This window comes from Vavraia culicis (assembly GCF_000192795.1).
Source record: "Vavraia culicis subsp. floridensis unplaced genomic scaffold supercont1.4, whole genome shotgun sequence".
NCBI lineage: Eukaryota > Fungi > Microsporidia > Pleistophoridae > Vavraia > Vavraia culicis.
Window position 1 is genome coordinate 175,822 of NW_007360607.1, and position 27,467 is coordinate 203,288.

At 42.0% G+C, this 27,467-nt stretch overlaps 10 protein-coding genes across 10 annotated transcripts; 7 read left to right on the forward strand and 3 right to left on the reverse strand.

The window, feature by feature from the left end:
- Positions 1 to 490: 490 nt before the first annotated feature.
- VCUG_00415 (uncharacterized protein) lies at positions 491 to 2,700 on the forward strand. Its single transcript, XM_008075242.1, has one exon. The coding sequence runs from the start codon at positions 512 to 514 to the stop codon at positions 2,663 to 2,665; it is 2,154 nt and encodes a 717-aa protein (XP_008073433.1). The 5' UTR covers positions 491 to 511; the 3' UTR covers positions 2,666 to 2,700.
- Positions 2,701 to 3,337: 637 nt separating this feature from the next.
- Positions 3,338 to 7,452, forward strand: VCUG_00416 (calcium-translocating P-type ATPase, PMCA-type). The gene has a single exon (XM_008075243.1). It carries the CDS (start codon positions 3,382 to 3,384, stop codon positions 6,658 to 6,660), a length of 3,279 nt encoding a protein of 1,092 aa, XP_008073434.1. The 5' UTR covers positions 3,338 to 3,381; the 3' UTR covers positions 6,661 to 7,452.
- A 171-nt stretch (positions 7,453 to 7,623) lies between these two features.
- Positions 7,624 to 8,843, forward strand: VCUG_00417 (uracil-DNA glycosylase). Its single transcript, XM_008075244.1, has one exon. The coding sequence runs from the start codon at positions 7,630 to 7,632 to the stop codon at positions 8,416 to 8,418; it is 789 nt and encodes a 262-aa protein (XP_008073435.1). The 5' UTR covers positions 7,624 to 7,629; the 3' UTR covers positions 8,419 to 8,843.
- Positions 8,844 to 8,938: 95 nt separating this feature from the next.
- On the forward strand, positions 8,939 to 11,060 carry VCUG_00418 (uncharacterized protein; the record flags this gene model as incomplete). Its single annotated transcript, XM_008075245.1, has 1 exon — positions 8,939 to 11,060. One exon carries the CDS (start codon positions 8,939 to 8,941, stop codon positions 10,880 to 10,882), a length of 1,944 nt encoding a protein of 647 aa, XP_008073436.1. The 3' UTR covers positions 10,883 to 11,060.
- A 2,345-nt stretch (positions 11,061 to 13,405) lies between these two features.
- Positions 13,406 to 15,077, forward strand: VCUG_00419 (uncharacterized protein; the record flags this gene model as incomplete). Its single annotated transcript, XM_008075246.1, has 1 exon — positions 13,406 to 15,077. The coding sequence occupies one exon, from the start codon at positions 13,406 to 13,408 to the stop codon at positions 15,062 to 15,064; it is 1,659 nt and encodes a 552-aa protein (XP_008073437.1). The 3' UTR covers positions 15,065 to 15,077.
- A 229-nt stretch (positions 15,078 to 15,306) lies between these two features.
- On the forward strand, positions 15,307 to 17,619 carry VCUG_00420 (uncharacterized protein; the record flags this gene model as incomplete). The annotated part of the gene is made up of 1 exon (XM_008075247.1): positions 15,307 to 17,619. The coding sequence occupies one exon, from the start codon at positions 15,307 to 15,309 to the stop codon at positions 17,314 to 17,316; it is 2,010 nt and encodes a 669-aa protein (XP_008073438.1). The 3' UTR covers positions 17,317 to 17,619.
- A 577-nt stretch (positions 17,620 to 18,196) lies between these two features.
- Positions 18,197 to 19,639, reverse strand: VCUG_00421 (uncharacterized protein; the record flags this gene model as incomplete). Its single annotated transcript, XM_008075248.1, has 1 exon — positions 18,197 to 19,639. The coding sequence occupies one exon, from the start codon at positions 19,637 to 19,639 to the stop codon at positions 18,380 to 18,382; it is 1,260 nt and encodes a 419-aa protein (XP_008073439.1). The 3' UTR covers positions 18,197 to 18,379.
- Positions 19,640 to 19,950: 311 nt separating this feature from the next.
- Positions 19,951 to 20,704, reverse strand: VCUG_00422 (uncharacterized protein). The gene has a single exon (XM_008075249.1). It carries the CDS (start codon positions 20,618 to 20,620, stop codon positions 19,958 to 19,960), a length of 663 nt encoding a protein of 220 aa, XP_008073440.1. The 5' UTR covers positions 20,621 to 20,704; the 3' UTR covers positions 19,951 to 19,957.
- Positions 20,705 to 22,583: 1,879 nt separating this feature from the next.
- On the reverse strand, positions 22,584 to 23,068 carry VCUG_00423 (uncharacterized protein; the record flags this gene model as incomplete). The annotated part of the gene is made up of 1 exon (XM_008075250.1): positions 22,584 to 23,068. One exon carries the CDS (start codon positions 23,066 to 23,068, stop codon positions 22,724 to 22,726), a length of 345 nt encoding a protein of 114 aa, XP_008073441.1. The 3' UTR covers positions 22,584 to 22,723.
- A 773-nt stretch (positions 23,069 to 23,841) lies between these two features.
- Positions 23,842 to 26,391, forward strand: VCUG_00424 (uncharacterized protein; the record flags this gene model as incomplete). The annotated part of the gene is made up of 1 exon (XM_008075251.1): positions 23,842 to 26,391. One exon carries the CDS (start codon positions 23,842 to 23,844, stop codon positions 26,389 to 26,391), a length of 2,550 nt encoding a protein of 849 aa, XP_008073442.1.
- Between the last annotated feature and the right edge of the window lie 1,076 nt (positions 26,392 to 27,467).

Consider the following 27,467-nt stretch of genomic DNA (forward strand, 5'->3'; position numbering starts at 1 on the left):
TGCATTATAGAACATCACGCGAACAATTGCTGTTTAAACATCGTTTTTCACTTTCCTCACCATAAACGATCATAAACCTTTGCACAATGTTAGAACGACTGTTCCGCAACAAAAACAGCCTGTTCAACATGATTGCACAGTTTATCGTACCAATCCGTACTTTCCTGCTTGATCAACGAGAGACTGCTGTGAACCATCCGTACTACCAATCATTTCTTCAGCACATACTATAGGTTGTTCCTTTCCACAGCATACTGCCTTGAACAGAATGCGTTACTCCTTGCTTATAAATCACGGACCATAAATGCTATTGTAGAGGGCGTGCTCGTTTTAAATGACCAAAATGCCATTTTAGCATACGCGCTTGCACAAAAACACCTCTTTATGGTTAACCGTACCATAATTTTTACTTTCTACCCGTGCTATACAACAAACCGTTCATTTCCCCATTAACACTCCCTCATCCCTCCCACACTCCACGAATAAAAACGCGGTTCATCCCCAGGCCCTAATGACAAACCAGCCAAGAGAAGAGGTAGAGTACACCAAAATATACCCCGATCTGAACGTACACACCAACCTGCACATAACCAACGAACTATCCCTAACCGGTCCACCACCACCCACAAAATGTGCCACACCCGTGTTCGCCACAGAATACACGCACCACAGCGTTAATTTCACCAACATCGACTACAACGCCGATTCATACGACCTTGCATTCCTCGCCGAGTACGGCATAAAAATGCCCGTCTCACTGTTCGAGCTGATAATCGATCGCTTGGAAAAGGAGTGGTACTTTTTCAAGCACACACTCGTAAAGAACACGTTTATACCGTTTGAATCGAGTGCGGGTGTATGCAACGTATGCTCATATTCGAGCGTGCGCACGGGCAACAATCTGGTGTACTGCGACGGATGCAACCTGTGTGTGCACCAGGAGTGCTATGGTGTGCCCATCATACCGCACGGCTCGTGGTTCTGCAAGCCTTGTCTTTATCAGCTTGGGCCGTTGTACTGCCGGTTCTGTGTTAAGACGGGCGGAGCGTACAAAATGACGAGCACGATGAAATGGGGCCATGTGGTATGCGTGATGTGGAACAAGGACCTGTATTTTGGTAACGAAGTGTTTATGGAGCCTATTGAGGACCCGAACAGAACGAATGCGCACAGGCTTAAGCACAGCTGTTCTATCTGCGCAAGTACTAAGGGTGTGCACATACGCTGTGCGTACACGGAGTGTGAGACACGGTACCACGTAACGTGTGCGATAGAGAACGACTTGTACATGGACCAGAATAACATGCTCACGTACTGCATCGTGCACGATCCTAGGCGTGATATACGGTACGATGACGACTTTGAGTACTATCCCGTGATCGGGAAGGTGCCACGTATAAGAAGGCCTGTCAAGTTGGCACAGCCACAGAAGAGCCTTCTGCTGCAAGTCAAGAATATGAGGCCGTTCGCGTGCACGTATCTCATGGACAGGCTATATTGCAATGATCTGTGCAATTTTTTGGTTGAAAAGGACGTTCTCGCGTGCGTGATGAAGTACTGGTGCAAGAAGACACGGGTTTTAAATTTAGGGCCTTTGATCCCGTACCTGTGCTTTGATGTGAACGGTGGGATAGGATGGGACTGGTATGAAAAAAGGGGCCTGTTCTGTTACGGACAAGGAGCAGATCACGGTACTACTGGGAGTGATGGGATCAAAAACGATGATTGTGAGGATGGGGTTGGAAACGGAGATGCCACTAGCAGCTCCAAAAATAGTAAAGGCACGGTAACCGCTGATTGTGAAAACCTGAATATGAAAATTGTTCATAGTGAGGAACGTAGCAGCAGGGAAACAAACACAATTGATCCTTTCAAACACGTAAGTGCCTGCAACGTGTACAGTCCATCAGCACACGAACAGAAAAAGAGAAAACTATCGGTTGCCCATGAATCGAGTACTTCGGGTGATCCGCACCAAGAAACAAAGAAACGCGTAAAAGGTGACGAACAATTAAATACGGCAGTGGCGTTGAACAATCCGACCACATCAGTGTTCAAAAAGGGAGATGATACCACTCTCAGCCCGTGTTACAGCGGCGAACAGCGCGCAGAATACCAGAAATGGCTTGAGAGCGTGAAGGAAGGGTGCATGCACAGAAAGATGAGCAAACCAAGCAGAGATGACGTGCTGTACATGTACGCACCGTTGTACGATCTGAAACGGGTCATAAAGGCGTTGATAGAGCACAGCGAGGTACGGCTGGAATTGATCAGGACCAACAGAGAAATATACGAGATAATGTACGATAGAAAGCGATACGTTCTAAAGAACGTGATGGGTGTGCTTGACAGGGAGGAGTACGTGCTCTTTAAAGACCCTGTAACGGAGGACATAGCACCAAATTACTTCAGCGTGATCAGCGAGCCCATGGACTTTGAGGGGGTGTACCGTAAGATTGGTCAGTACGACAGCGTGCACCGTTTTTTTGATGATCTGAGATTGATCGGCACGAATTGCGCCACCTACAACGAACACGTGCCGTACTTCGTAACACTGGCCAACAAATTCTTGAGAGAGGTCGAGCAGCTGGAGCAGCACGCACTTCAGATGCTTGATGAGAACGTTGAGTGTGAGAACGGCAGTGCCACCAATGGTCTGCTGTAGTCGCACATATTAAATTAAAGAACAGTGCAATGCCATCATTTCTGGTCATTGGTAGACCGTGTAGCACGTCCTTCTTCATTTAAAAGCCCGTTAACTAAGCCTTCCATCTATTTCGGCACGTCAATCGGTCAATTCATACAAATCATGCTATCACTACATTTAGCGGTTCTCAACAGCACATCCAAGCGATAAATCGTGTTTTCTTGCCGTTGCGGTGCATGGTGCATGCCCGCTGACCGTAGCACAGCCTAATTGTCCCTTAATCCAAAACAAGCGTAGCACAGTAAAACTATGCACTCCACAATTCAAATAATGTTTCGTAGGTACGGTGTTTCAACCGTAGGTGCCTGTGACAGTATAAGCGATGTAAATGGTGGTACGGTACTATGCCATGATGTAGAGCATTTCATCATGAAGGCACATACTACGCCATCCTAAAAGATACTGCTTTGTTCGTATGCTGTTCTCAGAAAAGAGAACAATTTATGCATTAATACGTATTTATATAAATAATAATAAAATGCATTAATACGGATAGTGATGCATAAATACGCCCTGCACAATAATTCAGCAGAACTCTATTCTCCTACCCATCACCGTGCACTACTACAATCTCTAACATAATCACTCGCTCTGTTTTATCCCTGCTGTCAAATCACAATGCTTTGTTATTATTGTTTCATATTTCTTTATAAACAGTAATTGTTTGTAATGGCATGTCTAACACGTACAATTTCCTGAAGATAGACGTAAGTACGTTCAGTGCTATTGCAGAGAGTGATGATATAACGCATGGAGGAGCATTCAAAAATATTGAAGATATTGGTAGAGCATTGCATAGAGACATACGGAATGGAGGACTTTTGGAAATAGAATGGAGTGATAAGAAAGATATGAAGAACGGGAAGGAGGAGAGAAAAAAAGATATGAAGGACGGGAAGGAGGAGAGAAAAAAAGATATGAAGGACGGGAAGGAGGAGAAGAAAAAAAGATATGAAGGACGGGAAGGAGGAGAGAAAAAAGATATGAAGGACGGGAAGGAGGAGAGAAAAAAAGATATGAAGGACGGGAAGGATGTAAAACAACAAACTAATAAACAGGTAACGGAGAGCACTGCTCAAGCAAATGCAAAGCAAATCTATGCTGATGAGAGTAGAAGAATCTACGGCATGAACGAAATAATGGTAGGAGACCCTCAATCATTCACAAGCATACTACGCAAAAATACACATGATAGAATGCTCATGCTGCTGTTCATCGCTGCAATCATATCTCTAACCGTTGGCATTTACAACACGTTGTACGAGAATGAACGGTACAGCTACATCGAGGGTCTCTCAATTCTACTAGCTGTAGTTATCATCGTGGTTGTGAGCTCGGTTACGGAGTACACACAGGAACGGCTGTTCAAGAGCTTGGAAAATAAAAAATCGGATCTTATGGTAAAGTACGTTGAGAATGACGTGTTCATGACAAAGAAAATATCGGAGATATTGGTCGGTGACATGCTGTACGTTGAACCGGGCGATATACTGCCTGCTGATGCGGTGCTTGTCTCTTGCGACACGGTGTTTGTTGATGAATCGATGCTTACGGGCGAATCACATGCTGTGGAGAAGAACTTGCACGCGCCGGTGCTCCGTGCCGGCAGCTACATGTTAGAGGGGGCTGCGCGCTGCCTGGTAATAGCAGTTGGTTACAACTCAACGAAGGGCAGGCTGCTGCGCAGCATGGTGCGGCCGGTCAGGAAGACTGCGCTGGAGAAAAAGAGCGAGAACCTGGCCAATAAGCTTGCCACAAGGGCACTCATCGTGTGCATGCTCTTCTTCTGCTTGCATATCGTAAAGATATACGTGTTTGAGGGACCGTACACGGTCACGTATTTCGTAAAAAAGGCTATCGAGACCATCGCACTGGCAGTGATGATAATACCTGAAGGATTGCCTATGGCAACCACCATGGCACTCTCTTTCGGTACCAAGCGTATGCTCAAGGACAACAACCTTGTCAGAGACATCTCGGCATGCGAAAAGATGAACAATGTGCGGTATCTTTGCACCGATAAGACGGGCACACTCACGTACAATAGGCTTAAGCTCAGAAATGCGTACGTAAAACGGAAGAGCCTGGTCGACTCAGCACTCGTAAAAAGCATCTTTGATGTGAAAGATGCTGATAATTACCAATACATCGTAAAGAACGTTGTTTTTAACTCATCTGCATTTATGAACCAGGACGGTGTGTACGTAGGCTCACGGCTTGAGAGCACGCTGCTCACGCTTCTGGAGAAAATCGGTGTGGACGTTCTTTCCATGAGGAAGAAGGGCCGGGTGCTGAGAAGGCTTTGTTTTAGCTCTGAGCGGAAGTACATGGCAACGATTATTGAGGATGAATGCGATGAGCACGGTGCTGTGACGGGGAACAGGACCGGTGGGGATGAGTGCGATGTTGTAAGCCATGAAAATCGTAACACTAACTGCGCTGGTGATCGTGATGTGTGCTCTAGTGCAGATCCCAGCAACAGCACCGTTACTCATCCTGGTACTGCTGTGCATCCCGATGCTCACAATAATGTCATCGCTTATCGAAGAGTAATAAGCACAAATCGGAACAACGAACGGCGAAATGAACGAAAATACGTTGTGCTGCTCAAAGGAGCTACCGAGCAGATCGTAAAACACTGCCAATACGAGGTGATAAACGGTACAAAAACACAAATAGACCGCTCTAAAATAGCAAAGTACCTGAAGAAACAGGAGAAGCTGTGCAAAAGAACAATTGCTATGGCGTACACACATGTACCGGGGTACGACAGCACGTTCCTAGAGATCGAGCAGCTGCCTGATTTGGTGTTTCTTGGCTGTTTCTCCTTTGAGGATCCGCTGCGTGAGAGCATCGATAGCAAAATCGATCTGATGAAGGACGCGGGCCTTAACATCGTAATGCTCACCGGTGACAGTCTTGAGTGTGCACTGTACATTGCAGAGGAGATCGGCATACTGGACGGGAAGCACGAGGCTATCACGGGCAAGTGCTTTAAAGGGATGTGCGATGGTGAGTTGATGAACAGAATTGAGAACATACGGGTGATTGCCCGTGCTACACCGGCAGATAAACAGCGTTTCGTGGAAATTCTGCAGAAGAAGGGCGAAAGCGTGGCAGTCACCGGAGACGGTGCGAATGACGGTCCTGCGCTCAAACTTGCAGATGTAGGCTTTTCGATGGGAATGACCTGCACAGACATCGCCAAGGAGGCATCTTCCATTATAATCCTAGACGAGAGCTTTGAGGCGATCATACGGGCAATTGCCTGGGGACGGTGCATCAACGACTCAATACGGAAGTTTTTGCAGCTGCAGCTCACGGTCACGGTGTGCACGGTTGTGTTAATGGTGGTGTCCTCGCTATTTACCTTCGAGAACGGAGCACTGTTCACACCGCTGCAGCTGCTCTGGATCAACCTGTACATGGACGCATTCTCGGCAATTTCTCTGTCAACCGATAAGCCAACACTCATGCACCTGAAGAGAAAGCCTGAGCATCCTGACAATCCGCTCATAACCAGCCACATGAAAAACTTTGTGTTCTTCTCCACGTTCTACATTCTCATGGTCACCCTGTTCATGTACTACGCCAATTTTACGTATTCGCTCATTTTCAACACGTTCTTTTTGATGGTCGTTGCCACGCAGATCAACGCACGCTCCCTTTCGTCACGGATCAGTCCGTTCCTGAACATCACACACAACCACTACTTCATCGGTGTAAACGTGGCTGTTCTAGTGTGCCAACTCTTTGTGATGCAGAAGTTTAACTTGGTATTTCATACGGAGGCGCTTACGATCAACGAGTGGGTCATTGCGGTCGTGCTGGCCGCGCTACTGCTGATGTACATGGCGGTGATCAGACGGCTTGAGAATTACTGGGAGGAACAGAGAATTGCACGCTGGAACAGCAGCTTGGCACACAGCCGTACGTCCGCAGCACAGGGCTGAGAGCATCACGCGATGCATTATAACTAAATTTGCACGCTGCCACGGTTGCCAACACGTGGTAACGAAGTGCCTCACCTATGCGCATGCATTGATCACAGATTGGAGAAATAAACGCACTTTGTTCGTACCATTCGTTGGGGAGCTGACCGGTGAGGTAAGGGGGTTTTACGAAAACAACTCGTAGCCGTGTCATGAATGCTTTACCTTGCGGGTTGGTACCGTGTGTAGGGGATGCCCTGTCAACCGCTGCCACTCACCTCACACCAAACAAAATTCTTCTACAAAGCAATTACACGTACACATCGTAATGCCCGTCACATTCTGATGGTAAAACAAAGACGTGTTCATACAAACAAAAAAATGCGTACTTTAACATTTTATACCATTAATTCCTCTGAGTGCTGTTCCTGTAAAATGATCATTTACTCGTACCTAACCTGTGGTACGAATTTATTGCCTTTAATACGTGCTAATAATGGCAGTGCAGCTTACGTTACGGTAGCTCTCACAGCACCGTAGCAATTCGGTAGAAAATACGTTTTGTTATTGTTGTTTAGGTAGACTGCTTTGGTGGATGTTGGTATGGAGAGAGTTAGCGGTTGTGGCGGGAAAAGAGAATTTGGCGGTTGTGGTGCTGCTCTCAGTCACGTACGTGTTAAAGGCTGTCAAAAAAATATTTGTGGTAAAGAAGTGTAGAAAAATTATTTGTACACAAGACCATGCCCAGATAAGATCGATGATCCGTAAAGGTTGCAAAACAAGGTAAATATTGAACACGAGGACCGTATGTACGTAAATAAAAAGTTTTTGGTAACAATCACTGAGATTCCTTTACGTTTCGATTGCACCGGTCCACAAAAACATTTTACCCGTCCCTAACAGGAACTTTTGTGTCTGCCTTCGCTTTCGTTTCCTTGGTTTGCATTTTTATTTTTGGATAAACCGCTGCCTTAGAAAACCGAGAATAACATGAAGAGAAGTTTGACGCTCTACAATTTTAAGAGAAAGAAGGTGGAAAGGAGTACAACACCGGATACAAACGATAAAACACTCAAATGCATGGTAAATAACACTTCAGATGAGAACGTGCACGCAAGCTGTAAATTGTGTAATTTACATCTGTTTATTTCGAGTAAATGGCTGCCTTATCTCAAGGAAGAGTGCCATAAGGAGTATTTCAAGAAGATTGTGATGATGCTTCACAATGAGGACATCTTCTATCCACCGGTACACAAAATATTCTACTTTTCACATTTCTTCCCCATTGCCAACACCAGAGTCGTTATAATAGGACAGGATCCCTACCACAACAGGGGAAGGGCTACCGGGCTGGCCTTTAGCGTTCCACCAAATGTTCCAAGGCCACCATCGCTGCGGAATATCATGGCAGAGGTAAAGAGAAATTATGGAAATGCAACGTGTGACTTGGAGAGTTGGGCAAAGCAGGGTGTGCTTCTTCTGAATGACACATTGACGGTGAGCGAAGCTAAACCAGGCTCACATTCTACGTATGGATGGAGCATTTTTACGGATAAAATTTTGAAATTGGTGAATGACGAGTGTAAGCACGTGGTTTTTATGTTATGGGGGTCTTTTGCTGGCAAGAAATGCGCATTGATAGATGGAAAGAAGCATTTGGTGCTCATGTCTACGCATCCCAGCCCGTTTAGTGCTGATAGAGGGTTTAACGGATGCAACCATTTTTTGAAGGCCAATGAGTACTTGAAAAAAAACGGGGAAGTGGAAATTAATTGGTAGTAAAAAAATGAAGTACGTTAATTTTTAAGGTTGGTCTAACTAGGAAAATATTTTACGTAACGTGTATTAATTGGCAGGTACTATGCGTACAGAAGGTAATGAATGTATTTAACATGGATCTTTTCTTCTATGTGCTAGGGAATCGGTAATAATACCATTTTTGGCAGCTACACTATTTTTATAGCAGATGTACTTTTGGTGAACAAAACGCGACTTTTACCTGTTAATAAAATTTAACTCGGTGCAGAGATGCGATGTAAAATTATAAAACACACGTTTTATAATTGGACCGGTTTGATCGTGTCATTCATTCATCTATGAGGACCTTGTGGTAAGACAGCATTTTAGTGGTACGTGCTCCCAGTGGTAAACCATAGCACTTCGTTTTGTTGAGGAGCCTTTGCATAAAAATCATTGTAAACGATCAATTTACTCTTCCGCATTGCTTTTACGCTGTTTTATCGGTAAAAACCGCTTCTTCCTGGCTTTAAAATCATAGCTCAATATTTTATACCCCTCAATGCCATCCAAGAGCTTTTACAGTCTACGATCCATTGCGAACATTGACAGCAACGTATTCTCGCAGCTTCTAGAAATTGACACGTACAAAATTTTGATCAACATAGGATCAGACCCGTTCCTGAAGGTAGACTACCTGGCAGAGCTGGAAAGGATTATCGATGACATTGATTGCATACTGATATGCCATGCCGAACTGAAGTACATCGGTGGATTGCCGTCTCTGGGCGAGCGGTTCAAGGGCAAACTCTACTGTTCCGTTCCGGTGCACACATTGGGCAGGCTCATGGTTTCTGAGGTAAATAGAAATATGGAGGTGTTCGGTGCGAAGAGGTACGAGGAGGACGATATTGAAGAGTGGTTTGCAAGGATAAGCGTTGTAAAGTACTCGCAGCCGATCGAATTGGGCGCGCTGCGGTTGACTGCACACAACTCGGGACACTCTCTTGGTGGGTGCCTGTGGCAAATTTCCAAGGACAATGAGAACGTGGTGGTAGCGTTTGACATCAACCATCGCAAGGAGAACCATGTGGACGGGCTCGAGATCAACAATTTGAGAAAAAACTTCATTTTTTTGATGAATTGCGAGTTTGTTGGGGAAGTGCCCGTGCAGAGGAAGAGCAGAGACTCGGAATTTATGTCCTTTCTGGCACAGAACCACGGTAACAAGATCGTAATACTGTGTACATTCAGCAGGTATCTGGAAATCTGCAGCATTCTGGACGAATTCTTGGAACGGAAGAACAAGCGGTGTACGTTCCTGTCATTCAACAGCAATACGCTGTATGAGAGCTTCAAAATTATGCTTGAATGGGCGGGTGACATCGCACTCAAGAAGTTCACCAATACAAAGGTCAACCCGTTTGCATTCAAGAATATCAGATTCAAGGATTTGTACAGCGAGGTAGACAAGAAGACAGATATATTTGTGATTCTCGATGAAAACCTGTGCTCTCCATTCACCAACAGAATTGTATATGATCTGAATGATGAGCGAAACGTGCTGGTGGTCTTTAATGACGAGCACGAGCGCACGATTACAAGACTGGATTACATGGACGTGCCAGAGTTTAAAGTGGAGAAGGAGAGTGACAAACAAGTTGATAAGAGTCAGCGTGCACAGCATAAAAGAAACGAGCCCAATCCAGAAAGTGTTGAGAGAGAAAAGATGCACATAGTGGTACGCAGTGGCGGCCCTGAGGATGATTCACCTACCTTTCCTGTGAGAAACAAGCAGAGACCGTGTGACAGTTACGGCGAGTTTTTTGACAAGAAATTGTTTTTGATAAAGGCAGAGGAGAAGGACAAGGAGGTGATCGTTGAGAAGCCGTCCGTTAAGAGAGTGCAAGAGACGATTTCTATGAATAAGTTGCCCTTTTCCTGCCGCATCCGCACCAAGTACTTCAATTTTAACGGTTTGAGCGATGGAAACTCTGTAAAAACTATTTTGGAATCCCTAGAGATTGAAAAGCTGATCCTGCTGGGGAAGAACAAAATGTTTGTCGACTTTTTTTACTACCTGTGCCATTACAACCATAATTTTGGAGAGATTTGCGTTTTAACAGACCAGGTTCTTAATCTTAGCACGGATATAACGACCACGAAGGTAAATCTTGAGGATAATTTCTTGCAAAAAGCCAATTTCCGCGAGATAAACGGCAAGCAAATGGCATCGTTCAAAGGCTGTATCAAAGATAATGTTCTTTACTACAAGGAACCGCTAAAAAGCAGCTTGTGCCTGGGCAGTGTCAAAATGACCGAACTGAAGAAGCAGCTTCTCGATAATAACCTGCGGATAAAGAAGGCCAACGAAAAGACACTGGTTGTAGAGGACCAGGTCAAGATTGTGTTCAACGATGGATCAGTTAGGATGGTTGGTGAAATGAACGGGGTGTATTTGTACGTTAGAAGGATCATCTACAACAATTTATACTTTATAAATTAGCAATGCGTGTAATTAATTATATTTTGCTGATTGGTTATGCAGTGTGATGAGCCGAGCACTTAAATATTTGTAACGCATGTTTTTTCTCTGCCCAGTGAATTATTGGGCCCTTAAAGGAGAGCGTTTTGCTGGAATAATTGCGCACTACAACCGTAAATAAAATATTTTCCTTGAGCAATGATTTGGTTTATTGTCGGTATAAAGAATCCTGTTTTGATAGTTGATTGCTGCATTCAATGAATAGATGTATCTTACGGAACGTCAGAAATAAATCTAAATACATAGATCGCTGTGAGTAGTTCGCTTCATTTATAACGGGTTCTTCACAGATATTACCATCTATTTCATCATTGCAGCTTTACATCATTTACCCTATTTTACAGTTCCATGTAACAGTTTTCGCGTCTTTTGCCACTTTTAAACATGAGCATTGCTTGAAACTGCCAGAATATACGACAAAATAGCATGTAGAAAAGAAGCATTTGACAAACATTGGTATTATGGCTATTGCTTCCTGTTATGAAGAGAGTATGGATGTAATTAAAACATAAGATCTGATCTAATAAATACCTTGCAAGAAATGGCTTACTACCCGTGTTATTACGCAGTTTCAATTTAGATTCATTCATTATCACCTAATACTTGAAGATAAAGCATAAAAACCGTTTGTGATACTAAGTGGCACCTTCTTTCTAAATTAATTAACAGAGCAACTAAATTTGTATCATGGTGCAGGGTACAACAGGAATTATGAGTAAATTTATTATTACCAAATTTTGCTCTCATAGTTCTAGAGAAGATGAATAGACGTTCTTTTAACAAAAAAAGCCTTAGTTCCGTGTTATTAACCAGCCCTTTTCATATTTGTAACCAAAATGTTTAAACTTTTTCTATTTTTACAAATATTATGGTCACCTATCCTCTCACACCATAACTTTTTTTTACAAATAGTGCTTATCTTCTCTTCTAGCGATGACATAAACACAAAGAATACGTTCACTAAAGTCGTTTATCAATCTCATTCAATCGAAAATTCGTTTATTATTTGATGTGATTGATAGAACTGCCTCATAAATGATCGGATTAATTTTGCATTTTCTACCACATTAATGAAATTGACGGTCGCGTCACCATAGCACCATCCCTCGAATATAGGTGATTTTACGGCAGAACACCTTGCAACAGAACAATGTGTTATCTGTTACTCACCATTCTACACGCGGAACAGCACAAATTCATTTATTTACATGTCCTCGTCTATTTGTACAATTCTTTAAATTTCTCTTCAACCTCCATGTCCATTTTGGAAAGCATCGTCTGCAGTTCCTCCTTAAATTGGCAGAACTTATCAAAATTCTCAACGATTTCGTTTTTTATTTCGTTCTCCAAACTTTTTTTTTGTTTCTCTGTTTCTAACAATTTATCATCTGCCATGGGGGAGGAGAGCACGTTAATTAAAAGGAGTTTGCTCGTTGAAATACGGCACTCTACATGATTATAAACACATTTACGGCCTGCAAGAGTGTAAATATGTAAGTGGACACGCCACATAGTATGCTATGCCTTGCAATGTTTGAGAAATGTTTCAACGTTCTCAATCAACCAATCAGTGTATTCATCCCGCGATACACGCTACATACGATGAGCTGAGAAATTGAACGCGTCTCTGTCAAAAATAATTTGGGCATATACGACGCTCTTTTTGATTTTTTTGACATTTACCTCTATTGTCATAGAAGAGTGCTGCTAACGTACACTAAGATAAAAATTGGTGTAAAACAGTCTATAAATCAACAATATACAACGAAACATCATGATGACACCTCATTATCCACCAATTATGTTGTTTCAGATATTCGCTGTAATGTTATTTGTGGTTGTTCGCACGTATTCTTGCGATAATTATGGCAACCAAAAAAGTAAACTTCTCTGCATCTACCAAAAATAGACACATCCTTATTAGGTACCGCTTTCCGTAGAGTGCATGTACAGCACAGTAAACATGCTGGTGCGCTATTTTCTGTGCCCAATCAGCACCTCATCATGTCATTTATTTCTTAAATTAAATTAACAAATTACGATTTGGGCATTTTTCCACGAACACCAAATCTGGAAGTTTTTAGTATTTAATACCGAATGTTCAAAATATCCTGTAATATGCGCAAATACGTGATTTTACGGTAAAAATAGAAAAATTTTACTATTTTTGGATTTGAACAATAAACAAGTCAGCAATGTGCTTGTAGGACATGAAACGGGCTGTTTATGCACCATACGATGCGTTCTGGTGTATATGATCACGCCTACAGCTTATTAGTGGATCAAAATGATGCATTATTTGATTATCTGTTAATTACACACGCTCAATATGCACTAACATGTCCTATTCCTCACGCAAATGATATGCATCTCCTATTCAGTGCCAAGTCTCCGTGCACGTCACCCACCATTGGCATTTCTTATCGGGCTTATCTCCACGTGCTCCTCTCTTTTGTATAAATAAAAATAAATGACGCACCCGTTATGAATGTCAGAGATACCGAGTTGAACAATTCTCATTTACCGAGCGAGGAAGAAATAGAAGAGACGGCAAAATCACGTTTTGGCGGCTTAGTTGGTATTTACAAGGTTGCACCCGCAGAGGACAGAAAGTTGCTGTGCATCAGCGGCATGTTCTTCCTTATAGTGTACATTTACTCTGTGTCCAAGGACTTGAAGGACGCGTTCGTGATTGGTCGGCAGGTTGCTGCCAGCATATCCGTGCTCAAGGTGTTTTGGGTGCCGCCCATTGCCACGTGCTTCTCGCTGCTGGTACAGAAAATGTCTGTGAGGATGAAAAACGAAACAATTTTGAAGGTGTTCCTGTACGGATACATCGTGTACTTCGTGCTCTACGCGGTTGCCCTCCCCTTCCGGGACTGGCTGGAGCCGAGTAAGTTTATCACTGTTGATCTTCTCAGCGATGACAAAATGAAGTACAAGGACTTCCTTGCATTTGCAGCATCAATCATGACGTTTACCTCGTACACGGCAACTCTGCATTTCGTAGCAAGCGAGGTGTGGGGCACAATCGTGCTGAGCCTGCTGTTCATGCAGTTATTTAACGAAATGTGCTCTGAGAAGCAGTTCAAACGATTTGTGCCGGTGGTGTACTTCATTTCGAATGCGGGCCTGCTCTTAAGCTCAGCCACATCGTTTAGCATGCACAAAATCACCAACATTCTGGAGTTTCATCACCGCTGCTATTTCTACATGGCAGTGTTCATCCTGCTCGGGTCTGGTACTGCCGGTTTGCTTTTCGTGCAGCGCTATCTAACGAACCGTGTTCTTCCCGTGCCGATCTGCAGGGACTCGGAGACAAAGCATAAGGTGCGCTCCAAAGCGACAGTAGGCTTTGTCGAGGGACTCAAGCTCGTCTTTAGCACAAGTGTAATCATAGCACTGTGCACGATGGTGCTTGGATACAACGTCATCATCATTATGAACGAGTCATCGTACAAGAGCTGTCAGAGCGAGCTGGCAAAGAGGGAGAAGAGGAGCACAGAGTCATCCGTACTTGCGAACAAATGTTTGGAAGAAGTCGTGACCGCTGTTCTTGTCATGTTGTTCTTCCTGCTTCCCACAAGAGAAGCCATCAAGTGGATCGGCTGGACAAAATACGCAATGATCACACCGATCGGTGCATGTGCCACATGTGTAACCGTTCTGGGCCTTGCCATGATCGCGACCGGTCTGTACGGCGAGAATATGTCGCCCATAAATGCATTCATGAGCAGGACGTTCTCAAACAAGGACGAGAACGCGCGCAAAATTATGCACTGGGAAGAGTACTGCGGTGTGCTGAGCACAGCAGGGATGAAGGTGCTCAAATACGTTGCGTTTGATATCTCCAAGGAGTATTTTGCGAAGCGAATCGATATCGCGTACCGTGCACGTTTCCGAGCTGTGTATGACGGCATATGTGCCAGGATGGGAAAGGCTGTCGGCTCAATACTTCAGCTGATATTCAACCAGATCTTCAACACGCTAGACATACGTACGTCTTCTTTCCCGTACCTTATCCTTGCGCTCGTGATTCTCAGCGTTTGGGTGCTCTCGGTGGTCTATCTTGGTAAGAAATACAATAAGAGTGTTGAAATGGACGATTGGGTGGATATGAAATTCAAGGAAAAGAGCAAATAAATCGTAATGAAAGCGTTTTAATCCTTTTTCGTGTCTTGGACACATCAAACTGATCACTCGTTTTTTGTTCCTCATGAGGGCTACACTGGCAGATAAATACGCTCTGGAAGAAATGGTTGTACGGTATTTCGGTCCCAGCACCATTTATACGTGTTTTTTGCTCTTTGGACGTGTTTGTGCTGTGTGGGCAGGCGCATCCCGCACGACACAGGATTTTAAATTATTACGGCCGTATTACCCCCATGATCCTGACCGAGAATCTTACAATAATGCCCCTAGGAGCGGGCAACGAAGTGGGCCGCTCGTGCATTCACATCACCTACAAATCGCTAAGCATTCTCCTGGACTGTGGAGTGCATCCTGCATACACGGGCACGTCCTCTCTTCCGTTCCTTGACCTCATCAATCTGTCGACAGTCGATGCCGTGTTCATCACACACTTTCATCTCGACCACGCAGGTGCGTTGCCGTATCTCACAGAAAAAACGAATTTCGCTGGCAAGGTATTCATGACACATCCTACCAAGGCGATTCTGAGGTGGCTGCTCAACGACTACATCCGAATTATCAACGCAAACACAGAAATTGATTTTTACAGCGAAAAGGACCTGAACAACTGCTACGACAAGATAATTGCAATCGATTATAATCAAACGGTTGTGGTCAAAGACTTTAAGGTCAGTGCGCTCAACGCCGGGCATGTGCTCGGTGCTGCAATGTTCATGATTGAGAACGACCGGGTCAAAATTTTGTACACGGGTGATTACTCAACGGAGGAGGACAGGCACTTAAAGGGTGCAGACACGGCATGGATCAGCAAGTACGGTAACATGGACGAGAAGGAGCACAGCAACGATGAGACTGTCCATCACTTGGATGTGTTGATCTGTGAGAGCACGTATGGAGTGCAGTGCCATCTGCCGCGTGAGGAACGTGAACGGCGGTTTACACAGGTCGTAAATGACATTGTCACAAGAGGTGGAAAATGTCTTCTTCCCGTATTTGCATTGGGACGTGCACAGGAGCTGCTGCTTATTCTGGAGGACTACTGGGATAGAAACCCTCACTTGCACAACATCCCGATTTACTACGCGAGTGCGCTTGCCAACCGTTGCCTGTCCATTTACCAGGCGTACACGCATATGATGAACCTAAAGATTAAAAAGGATGCGTTCAACTTCAAGCACATAAGGAACTTGAAGAGCGTGGACAATCACCTGATAAAAAACGCGTGCGTGGTGATGGCATCGCCAGGAATGCTGCAGAGCGGACTGTCGAGGGAGTTGTTTGAATCGTGGTGCGAAGACGCGAACAATGGCACTGTTATACCCGGATATTGTGTGCAGGGCACGCTTGCAAAGGAGATAATGACCGAGCCAAAAGAAATAGTTGCAATGAACGGGCATAGGCTCAGGCTGAATATGCGTGTGGAGTACATTTCGTTTTCTGCACACGTTGATTACGTGCAGAATACCTCGTTCATAGAGAAGTGCACGCCAAGACTGGTGATGCTGGTGCATGGGGAGGTGAACGAGATGATGCGGCTGAAGGCCGCGCTCGAGAAGAAGCACAGCGTACTTGCGCTTAAGAACGGAGAACAACACGAGATAAAGATTAGGAAGGAGAGCGTTGCGGTGGGAAAGAACCTTGTGGAGGGCGATATCGAGGGTGTGGTGGTGAATGAGCTGAGCGGCATACGTGTTTACAGGCGGGACGAGATGTCGTGCGATTTGTACCAGGAGGTGATGGTGCGTGATAGGACCGGTGAGCCAGACACACGGACCGGCAATTCAACGGGTAATAACGGCTCAGAAATGAGTGTAAGTCAGGTAACGATCAAGAACGCATTCAATGCCACACCTTCTCTCATCAAGCAGCACCTCCTCAATTTCTTTCCTTTCATACGGGGAAGCAACAATTCATTGTCTATCCAGGACATAAAACTGATCATTGAGGATGAGATAGTGCTGATTTACAGGAGCACGTACGTGAACGATTTGTTGGCATGCACCATAATACGACTTATTGAACGAATGGTGACCAAAGAAAGTGTTAAGATCAGTAAAATAAGCAAGAAGAGCGCAATTGTAAAGGTTCTGAAGAATTATTACGAGGTGATTGAGAACGAAGATGATGTGGAGATAAGCGATGAGGGAAGACGGGTGGTAATCAGTGAGAAGGGAATACGAGGAACGGAGTCGTTGATAGCAGAGGTGAGGAAGATAATCAAGAAGGTAGTTAGTATACTGTGAATTGATTGCTATGAGAAATGTATTCGTTCGGTGAGCTGGAATTGCAATTGGCCCTGTTATACGGGTAGATGAATTATCTGTGCGGATAACCTTCAGATTGGCAGGCCCGCTGGTAACGGGTCGGTGATATTTTCATTTCTTTGGCACAACAATGTACATATTTGAATACCGAAAGAGAACAGCACTGTGCACACACCCATTCATTGGCTAATCGCTTCACGTACTCCATCGTTTGCATCCGCCATTCCAAATGTACAAGCGGGTACCACCCGCTATGCAGCGGACCGCTCGCAAATTAAATGCTTTTTTCTACAAAGAAAATGCACTTTTAAGTCTTATTTCTATGAAATAATGAACTGTACTGCTATAAGAACACGATTATCTATCATTGATATCGAGAGCTCGTAATTTTAGCAGTAGCGCCTAATTTAACACCTGTTTGGTTCTTCCTCACGAATGAATTAAGTTAACAGACTTAAACTGTTGAAATGTTCCCTATGCTAATGAAAGATGAGCAATCTCCTAGCAACACGCAAACACACCCTGTAAAAAACTATTGGTAAATAAACAATATTTGAGAAAAACAGACCAAACAGTGAATACAAGCATCGTACACCCCTGTAAATCGGTGCTATTGCAGATACAACCGTTTCATAGTGTTCTGTACTGTTTGAAGTTTTTGGTCTACTTTGATCGCTTGGTAAAGATTGTGGCTGCCGATCAGTGGTAAAAATACAGAACACGTAAGAAATCGCAATTAGACCGTATTTTGACAGAAAGTACGTCCGTTTTGCCAAACGAACATATGTTTGGGCGCACAACACCGTGCTGGTACTGACGAGAGCGCACACCGTACCGAATTGAAATAAATTATCGTAGTATTTAATCAAATTGGTGCATTTTCAGTGGCACCTCTGGTGTGTACACCGGTCACAGACCACCTATTTTTGAAACTGATACAGCAATACGGTGAGAGTGTTCCTCGTCCGATACCAAAAAAAACATTTTTGTGGAAAAGTGCGGCCATAAACACTTAAATTGCTGTTGGCAGTGCCACACCGGTTCATATTTTCTTTATTTCAACATCAATATGATCCATGCCACTTTCACCTGCAACATACACCACATTACCATCAATTGCCATGTCATATACCAGGCCTACATCCGTGTCGTAGAGCGTAAAATGCTCTCCTCGGTAATCACCCACCCCAATTTGATCGTGTAATGTTGTAAATATCACGGTGCTGTCCCTCACCATTAATAAATTTACATCTTTTATTTCTGTTCTGTACTCTTTGCCTTGGCTTATTATCACAAGGAACTCTCCACCAATGACAAGGCCATCGTTGATCTTTGCAATGCACTCCGTTCCTTTGACGTTGATATTGTACAGATTGGTGAAGCAATCTGAAACATAGCCGCAGTATGGCGTATTGCCACCAAAATATTTGTCGTAATCATCCTCATTATACGCTCTAACACCACGGCACTCCTCATGCTCATTGTATTTTAATACGCTTATACCCTCTTCGTACACCAGGTACGCCCTTCCATCTATCATATGCATACCTTTTAACAGATCTGTTTTGTGATTGTAAACTACGAAATTATTCTTGTATACGATGAAATTGCCTGCCGAAGACGAAAATATGTAGTTGTTGAGAATGGATAGACCGTTAATCTCCGTCTTATGGCCTTCTAAATTAGTGTGGCACTGCAGATTTTTATAAAAAACATGAATACAGCCGTCCTCACATCCCAACAGCAGGATATTCCCGTGATGTGTCACGGAAGTGATGTCTTTGCGAATGTTTTGATGTGCCTTTTTGATGAGAAGATACCGATCTCCGTGCCTATACACTATATTTGGGCGTTGTCCGTGCTCCTGTCTGTTTTCACCAGTGAAATTGCCATTTTCAGAGCACGCATCCCCATCATGTACGGTCTCTTCACGACCACCATGTGTATTCATTTCACACACCAATGCATTCTCAGCAGTTATCACTCCGTTGCTTCCCATACTCACCAATTCCATGATGTCTATCGTGCCGTCCATTGTAACCACGTATAACTTGGATAAGTCAAAGAACTTGGTATAAACTATTGAATCGCTGTATGCACCATCAAAATAAGATACTTGATCGTTATGTGCTATGTTGAGCACCTGGCTGTTGCCACCAAAGATTACAAACGTGCCGTTGCTGTCAATCGAATATATCTCGGTCTCCATCGGGGTGATCAAAAACGGAGTTTCATAAAGTTTCCTGTTGCCGACCGCGGTAGTATCAGTGTAAACACACCACAACATCGCAGAAGTAGCCATTAAACATAGCCGAATTAGAAAATCGTAGCATTAAACCAAGTTTATCTACTACTGCGTTCAAAATACGAATGTTGTGTCCATCCACCGTGTATATCCGTACAAATTTTGAATTAGGACTGTTAACCGATCGCTACGAGGAAAGTATCGGTTGAACCAAGAAAGACGGGTTTATGGATCACACCACACGTATCACATCGATGTACCGTATTTCGAAACGTTTAGAATCACATTAGGACAGACTTTTGGTGACAAGCACAGCAAACCGCCATCAACGCAAAACAGCGTTCATAAATGTAGTGTAAAAATCAAATACAGCTTTTAATCTAAATCATTAAAGTTGAGCTCCTTAACATGCGTGTTTGTTATTTTAATCTTCCTCTTATACTTTTTAATTTTCGTTTTCTTTACCACAATGTTCCTTCGCTCCTCTTGCGCCTTTCTCTCTACCTTGATTCCTGCCGAGCTAAGCTCCTTGAGGACATCTTGGTAGTTTGGTATTTTTATTTTATTGTACAGTTCAACAATCTTATCATTGGCTGGCGGCAAGTACAATTTGTTATAAAAAACAATCTCAGAGTTATCGATGTCTTTCAAAACAAAAATCACCGCTTTTTTCTGCAAATTCTGCACAAACGGCTTTATATCGATTGGAGAGTCAAGCAGCTTCTCCAATTCTATGCCATACTCGCAATTTGTGGCAACCATAATATTTTCAAGGTCTTTTTCATTTCTTATATTGTATAGCGGCTTAAACAGCAATGTATTATCACCTATAACTATCTTAGGATTCTTTGTGAGTGTTTTTAGCAGTTTCTTATTGTCGGTTAGTTTCAAATTGGTGTTCTTCTCTATTTCATCAAATGTTAACGGGCGGTCATAGTTCTTTATGAACTGTATGATAGTGTGTATGTAACTGTTGATGTGACGTGCCCTGCTATTCTCTTTGTAAGATGGGAACGGAGAATATCTGTTGCTTGCCATGTTGTGTCAACAATAATGCTATTGCTTTAAAGATGGGTGAAACTGATTGTTTCAAATATACCCATTACGGAATGGGCTGGGGCTTGTGAGTCATAGCATATCAAGAGGTGTGGTTGCCTGCGCGGTGCTGTTCTTTTATACGCGCATTGTTCATTCCGCCTCATTATTTGTTATTCTGATCGAAATGTTGTGATCAGCGCAAGAAATGAAATAAATTGTGACTTGTTTACAATAAGGCAGGAGCGGTGAAATGGCTTTGGAGGGTTAGAGCTAGACAGTCACTTGTACCTGTAAAAGTAGAAGTACCAAGCGGTAGCATCAAATCATTCACCAGAGTTACTTTTGACAGCATGGATTAGCTGTGACGTTAATGGCATTGAATCAGTTTATCAGAACTATCCTCATAACAAGGATAGATTTACGCCAATTTGACTCACTAGCTGAAATATGAATACCTCTGTTGTACATGAGAGTGATTTGACAAGCAAATAATGTACAGGTTTATCTTTTTGCCTTAACTTGATGCTTTTTTTTGCTGATCAACATCTTAGACTGTATACAAACACCAAAGAGATTAAAGTGTGCCTTCAGAGACAAGGCCCTGAAAATTCCTAAATGTTCTTCTTTAGTGGTAAACCGAGATGCTATACATGATTAAAGCACACAAATACGCACCATTTTTATTATTCGTAGACAATCAATCGATCGGGACCTTCAATGGCTAAATATCATGTAAATCCCAGTTTTGCTGTCGAAGATGGCGTGCCAATCATGTTTTGTAGTTAAAAAATTTATAGGTCATACCTATGATTGAATTACTGTACTAGATATCAATATTACGCCTCAGATCACTATCAAAAGGTAATATTGAACATATAGCGCTTGAGTGAGAATATTAGTTTACACGTTGATCACAGATCATAGTTTATTTTGCTATGTACATATCATTGGCATACATCTACACTTCGAATGATCGCATTGTCGAAGTAGGTTGAACGGAATCAAAAAATAGTTTTAATGGCAAGTGGGTGTTGTCAAGAGAAGGCTTTTCATCGTTTCTCTGTTCATCTTCTTGATTTATTGAAAGTTCCTTTGTTAGATTGATTTACCGTGCTGTGATAAGCACCAGGTACACCATCGCACGGCAATTTTACCATTTGGCAACAACCTCAGGCAATGAGTCCTGAGAGGAAAGATGCGATGTCTAATTTCCTAATTGAGCTGATTGCTCCTTCATCAGAAAATCGATTAGCAGTACCGAGCGTGAATACCAGTTATATCTTATAGGTTTGTACAACCTGTTCTCTTGTGCGGTCTTATAGTATTTGTATCATGGTTATTGTATCAATGGCCCGGTGTAGTATGCTCCAAATATTGCACATCCTGATTAACTTTGTTATCTTCTCGTAGCCTGGTATGCACCTCCCAATCAGCTTTTATTTCTTTTTTGCCGATAGCATGTCGTGTTCTTGTCTATCTATTGAAGCGGATGCAAGGTAGCTAAGGAATAAGCTAGTATAACCTGTAAATGAATCATGAGGTTTGTTGGTGTTAGTACTGAGAAAGCGTGGTATTCCTTTTCACGTTAGCTCTCATACAAAACATATTTTTAGAGAAAGAGCGACCGGTAATTCTATATTGGTCAGAACAGGGAAACGAATGGAGAGGAAGTAGCAGTGTGTGATAAGATCTCTGCAATTTAATAATCTGTGGCACAAGAATTGATTAAAATTTTTGTGTTAAATCAATAAACCATGAAATTTGTGGAAATTAACCAAATGTTTATTTTTTATGCGTTCAGGCCGGCACCTATATAATTCAATGTTCCTTCCCGCGAAAGCTAAATGCCATCCATAGCTGTCCACGTTAAATAACGTGCCTATTCCCAAACAACTATTATGCTGGTACTACTTAGAATATCTGTCTGATCTTTCCTTTATACAAATATTTTATTTTATGAGATGTGCAATTTAAACTTTCCAGTAGAGCAACGTTTATTCAAAAAATTTTATTAGTATGTGTTGGCAACGATCGTTTCAGTCTGAAATATGAATGTATAGCGCTCTCTAGCCACCTCTTTGCACAAGCATTATTAGCAGCTTTCTAATTTTTATTTACAAACCTATCCGGATCGTTAATACTGAACAAACCAACTGCTATCACATACCTCTCCATCTTCGTATCCTCTCTTACCCAAACACCTTTTATTTCTTTACACACCTTCCTGAACATAACTATCTTTACATCACTTTCCAAAGCGAATTTTCTCACATTAAAGTTGTAGAACAAGCAAAAAAACGCGTGAGCGTACAACGAGAGCATAACATCATTGATATGGTTCAGTTTATCTATATGTGTGCACTTGATGGTATTGAAATTGGATAACAGCGTTGTCTCGTCTATCGAATCCTTTCTATATTTCTTGCAGAGCATTTTGATTGTATCCATAGCTTTTTTGGGGCAGTTGATCATTCCTACAAAAACGTTTTTTGAGCAATATCGTTGCAAAGACGTGGTCTTGCGTGATGTTCTTCACGTATATTTAGTGGTAAAAGATATATTTTGCTAAAAGTGACTGTATGATGTACTATTTATTTCTGTGAAAGAGCACCAAAAGCTTCACACCATATTACCACATTCGTTTCGAATACTACATCGTGGTAGTGTTTAAGGATCTTATTTACAGGTGTTATGGCACCATATCTATTCACTCCCTGCTGATATTTGCTTACTCGGAGTGACTATGCCTGATAAGTCTTGATACCAGGAAAAAGCTGAGATCTTTCCGATCACCTACCGAACTAAACCTGTGCAATATTAAAATTGTATAATCATAAAATTTTCTTTAAATAGCAGCTATGACGAACGATCAAAATTTAATGACAACCCTAGTTTTCGTTTTAAGCGGAAGTTTCAATAATATAGCGTAGATATTGAGTGATTCATCTGAAAATTTTTTATATTTTCTTCTGTACAGGATGCCCTCACAAAGCACTGCTATGTCGTACCATACTCACCTTATATTAATCACATACGTGTTTGATCGCCGTTTATATGATCCTTTGATAATAAACATTCCTGTTCAAAACATATAGATTGTACGTGCTTGTCCTGAATATGGAAGAACTCCAAACAAATTCAAATCATTCAAATGCCATAAACTTCATACGCTCCCGTCGGATGAGATACCCCTGTTAAAACGGAAGGACTTGTCAAACTGCATGAAAATACTCAATATAGCAGAAAAACCATCGGTAGCAAAATCGATAACACGCACAATAGTGAACACCTCCTCAACGGGGCATACCAAGTACAAATACACGCCCGTACACAAGTTCGTATACAACTCCGATGCTCATGTTTTTACGAGCGTTCTGGGCCATCTGTACACACAAGAATTTACTGAGAACAGAAAATGGACGGAATGCGATCCAATAGCACTTTTTACAACGAATATCACAGAGTATATCAAGGATGAGTTCAGAGCACTCAAGGAAAATCTGCAGCATTTGTCGGCGAGTGCAGACAAGGTCGTTATATGGACGGATTGTGACAGAGAGGGAGAATACATCGCATTGGAGATTCAGAAATTGCTGGGTAGACAGTGCTGGAGGGCGAGATTTTCAGCTATAACCCGTGACGAAATTATCAGAGCGATGGAAAGCTATCGCGAAATCGACACAAAACAGTGCGACAGTGTAGCTGCACGAATGGAGCTGGACCTGCGCATCGGTGCATCCTTTACACGTCTTCAAACACTGAATCTTGCAGCTGACAAGAACGTAATTTCGTACGGTTCATGCCAAATCCCCACACTTGGTTTCGTGGTGGAGCGTGCACTTGAGCGCAAAGACTTTGTTGCCGAAAAGTTTTTTACGCTCAAAATTTCTATCGTAAAAGACAGAATGGTAAACATTTTCTCATGGGTACGGGGCAATATCTTTGACAAGAACTGCGTTCTTTATTTTTTTAGGTACCTGACCGATGAAACATCGAAAGCAGTTGTAACGAATGTTAACAAAGGAAATGTGACAAGGTTTCGCCCGCTTCCGTTGCGCACAGTGGACATGCAAAGGGTTCTAAGTAAGTCTATGCCCAGCCATAAGGTTATGCAGGTAGCTGAGGCGTTGTACCAACGTGGTATTATATCGTATCCGCGTACAGAGACAGACAGCTTTCCAGCAAATTTTGACTACAACAAGGTCAAAACGGAAATTTTGAAAGGGAACCGCTATAATGTACAGAATACTACGTTCAAGGGCCCTAGGAATGGAAGAAACAACGATTTTGCGCATTTACCGATCTATCCCCTGAAACATCCATCAAATTTGGCTGTTGACGAGAAAATGGTTTATAACTTCATTGCCGATCGATTTATTGCATCGATTTCGGATGACGCTCTTTTAGAGGAACATGTTGTCCATTTAAGCATGAAGGATGAGAACTTTACATTAAAAGGAACAAAAATCGTGAAACACGGGTTTTTGAAATTTTACCATCATGATCGAGTGAGTGAGAAGAATATCGGTGTGTTTAGAGAGGGTGAAAGGTTTGAAATATCAAGGATGGACAGCATCTATCCTCTGGGCGAAGATAGCAGAACCAAACCAGATAATGAACACGATAATACATCGGGGAACGCAGACATGGTTGATAGGCTGCAAAACATGTCAAAGTGTGAGCCTCAATTCAAACAGAATAGCATTTTTGTAAATGAGGGCCTTACCAAACCACCGAACTACCTCACAGAATCAGAACTTATAGCGCTAATGGACAAGAATGGCATTGGAACAGATGCTACCATCCACGAGCATATCAAAAAGATTCTTGACAGAAAATATACATTCAAAAAGGCAAAATATTTCATACCGACAAATCTTGGGCATGGTTTGATATGTTGCTATAAAACGCTAGATCTAAATCTTGACAAACCTGACTACAGGAGGGAATTAGAGAAAAGCTTGAAAGATATTGAACTAGGAAATATTGACAAGGAAAGCGTTATTAATAGAGAGTTGGTGTGTTATAGAAAATTTTATCTGATATTGCAGAATAATCTAGATGTTATGAAAGACATCTTTAGGACCAGTAGCGGTGATGACGATGATTTCGATGGAGGTTCCACACCTAAAGATGGAGTAACTGATGCATATATCAAAGATAATCGAAAAGGAACCAAATCAAAACTACAAGATGTTAAAAAAGACTATAAATATAAGACTGGTGATATGGAAGAACAGTCACATAACGTGAAATTGGATCAAGAGGAGTTTTCTGATTACGGAACAAAGTTACGAGGCTCTAGCAAACGAAATAATGCTTCAGTCCGTAAGGTACCAACAGCAAAGGAAGAAAACACGATAAAGAGCCGAAGCGTTTTACAGTCCATCGTAAATGACATGACATCAATAAAAAAGAGCAGAATAGAGAAGATGAATAATCGTGCAGGCACATATCTGACTGACGAAGAAAATGTTTTTTGTGACTGTCGGGAGAAAGCGAAGACAGATCTCGTGAAAAAAGGCAAAAACAAAGATAAAGAATTTTACAGCTGCGCTAAGTTCCCTGATGGATGTAACTTTTTTCAATGGAAGGGTTTGATGAAGTTGAAGGATGAGTTTGGACCGAATGACGTGAAATGTTTTTGCGGTGCAGGTGTTCGAAAATTTATTTCCAATACGGAGAAAAACAGGGGAAAAGTGTTTTTTAAGTGTAATAAAAGATACAGGCCATGCAAATTTTTTATGTGGGAAGATGAAATGACCAATTAATAGGGTACCATTTCAATCATATTAGCAGAAATTCGATTGGAATAGCAACATTAACATGCTATATGATGAAAATTTTAGACAATCGAACTATGTGTGCAATAATAGCTTAAGAGAGCGAAGAAGAATTGTTGTTTGAGAAGAATATTTTATCCAGTATTGACATGAAGGAGCAATAATTTAAACTCAATAGATAAAATCATAATAGGTCATATCTATGTATGGTAAGTTGGTGGTATCGTATTGTCCGGTATTAGAAAAACGAATTATACATCAACAAATGTTTAATATGACGATTGTCATTTAAAAAAATTCATGTGAGAGATAAATATGGACAGATAACGAGCTAAAACGGTGTTTTATGTATGATTTTAGCAATATTTAAAGTAATAAGCAATATAATACGTTTGTTTATGTTGGAATAATAACATGTAGATTTTCAGGTTTGAACCTTATTGTGACTATTACAAACATATGATTGTAAACTTAGAATTTGTATTGAAGAATTCAATTGAACCAAAATAACGATATTCTTTTCGTAAATAGACAAACCTATAATACTTCATCATCATAAAATGTCACCAACGTGTTTTTTATTTGGCGCAAATACAAGTTGAACATGGATATATTAGGTTTGTAAAAGCAGATAAAAAGCAAAGATTGCAGATATTGGCTTAGTGATGCAAAAAGATTGTCATAGTTGGGTACATCGTACACCTTTACAAGTACTTCATAATTCCGTTCACATTGAGTCAATTCGATGAAATATGAAATGAAACAGCATAAAACTCAAATTATCTGCGACAGGCTTACCCATAATGACAGATTGCAAGTCCTGCATTACAACACACAATGATATAGATACAGTATCAGTACCCATGCTTCACAATATTGTGGGTCTAACTGCGGTGAAAGCAATAAATCGAAAATTTTCTGGGGTGATTAATCTCAACCCCTGGGTCACAATATATGATCTAGAAGAAAGTGCTAAATTAATTTTCTCGGGCCATACTGGTATTAAAAGCTGATTGAACCTGGTATTAATAAATGAATGTACAAAAAACGTTTTGTACCTTTTT

Bases quoted from the DNA above. Each gene is read 5' to 3' on its own strand.
- VCUG_00415 (XM_008075242.1), top strand. From the start codon at position 512: ATGACAAACCAGCCAAGAGAAGAGGTAGAGTACACCAAAATATACCCC.
- VCUG_00416 (XM_008075243.1), top strand. From the start codon at position 3,382: ATGTCTAACACGTACAATTTCCTGAAGATAGACGTAAGTACGTTCAGT.
- VCUG_00417 (XM_008075244.1), top strand. From the start codon at position 7,630: ATGAAGAGAAGTTTGACGCTCTACAATTTTAAGAGAAAGAAGGTGGAA.
- VCUG_00422 (XM_008075249.1), bottom strand. From the start codon at position 20,620: ATGGCAAGCAACAGATATTCTCCGTTCCCATCTTACAAAGAGAATAGC.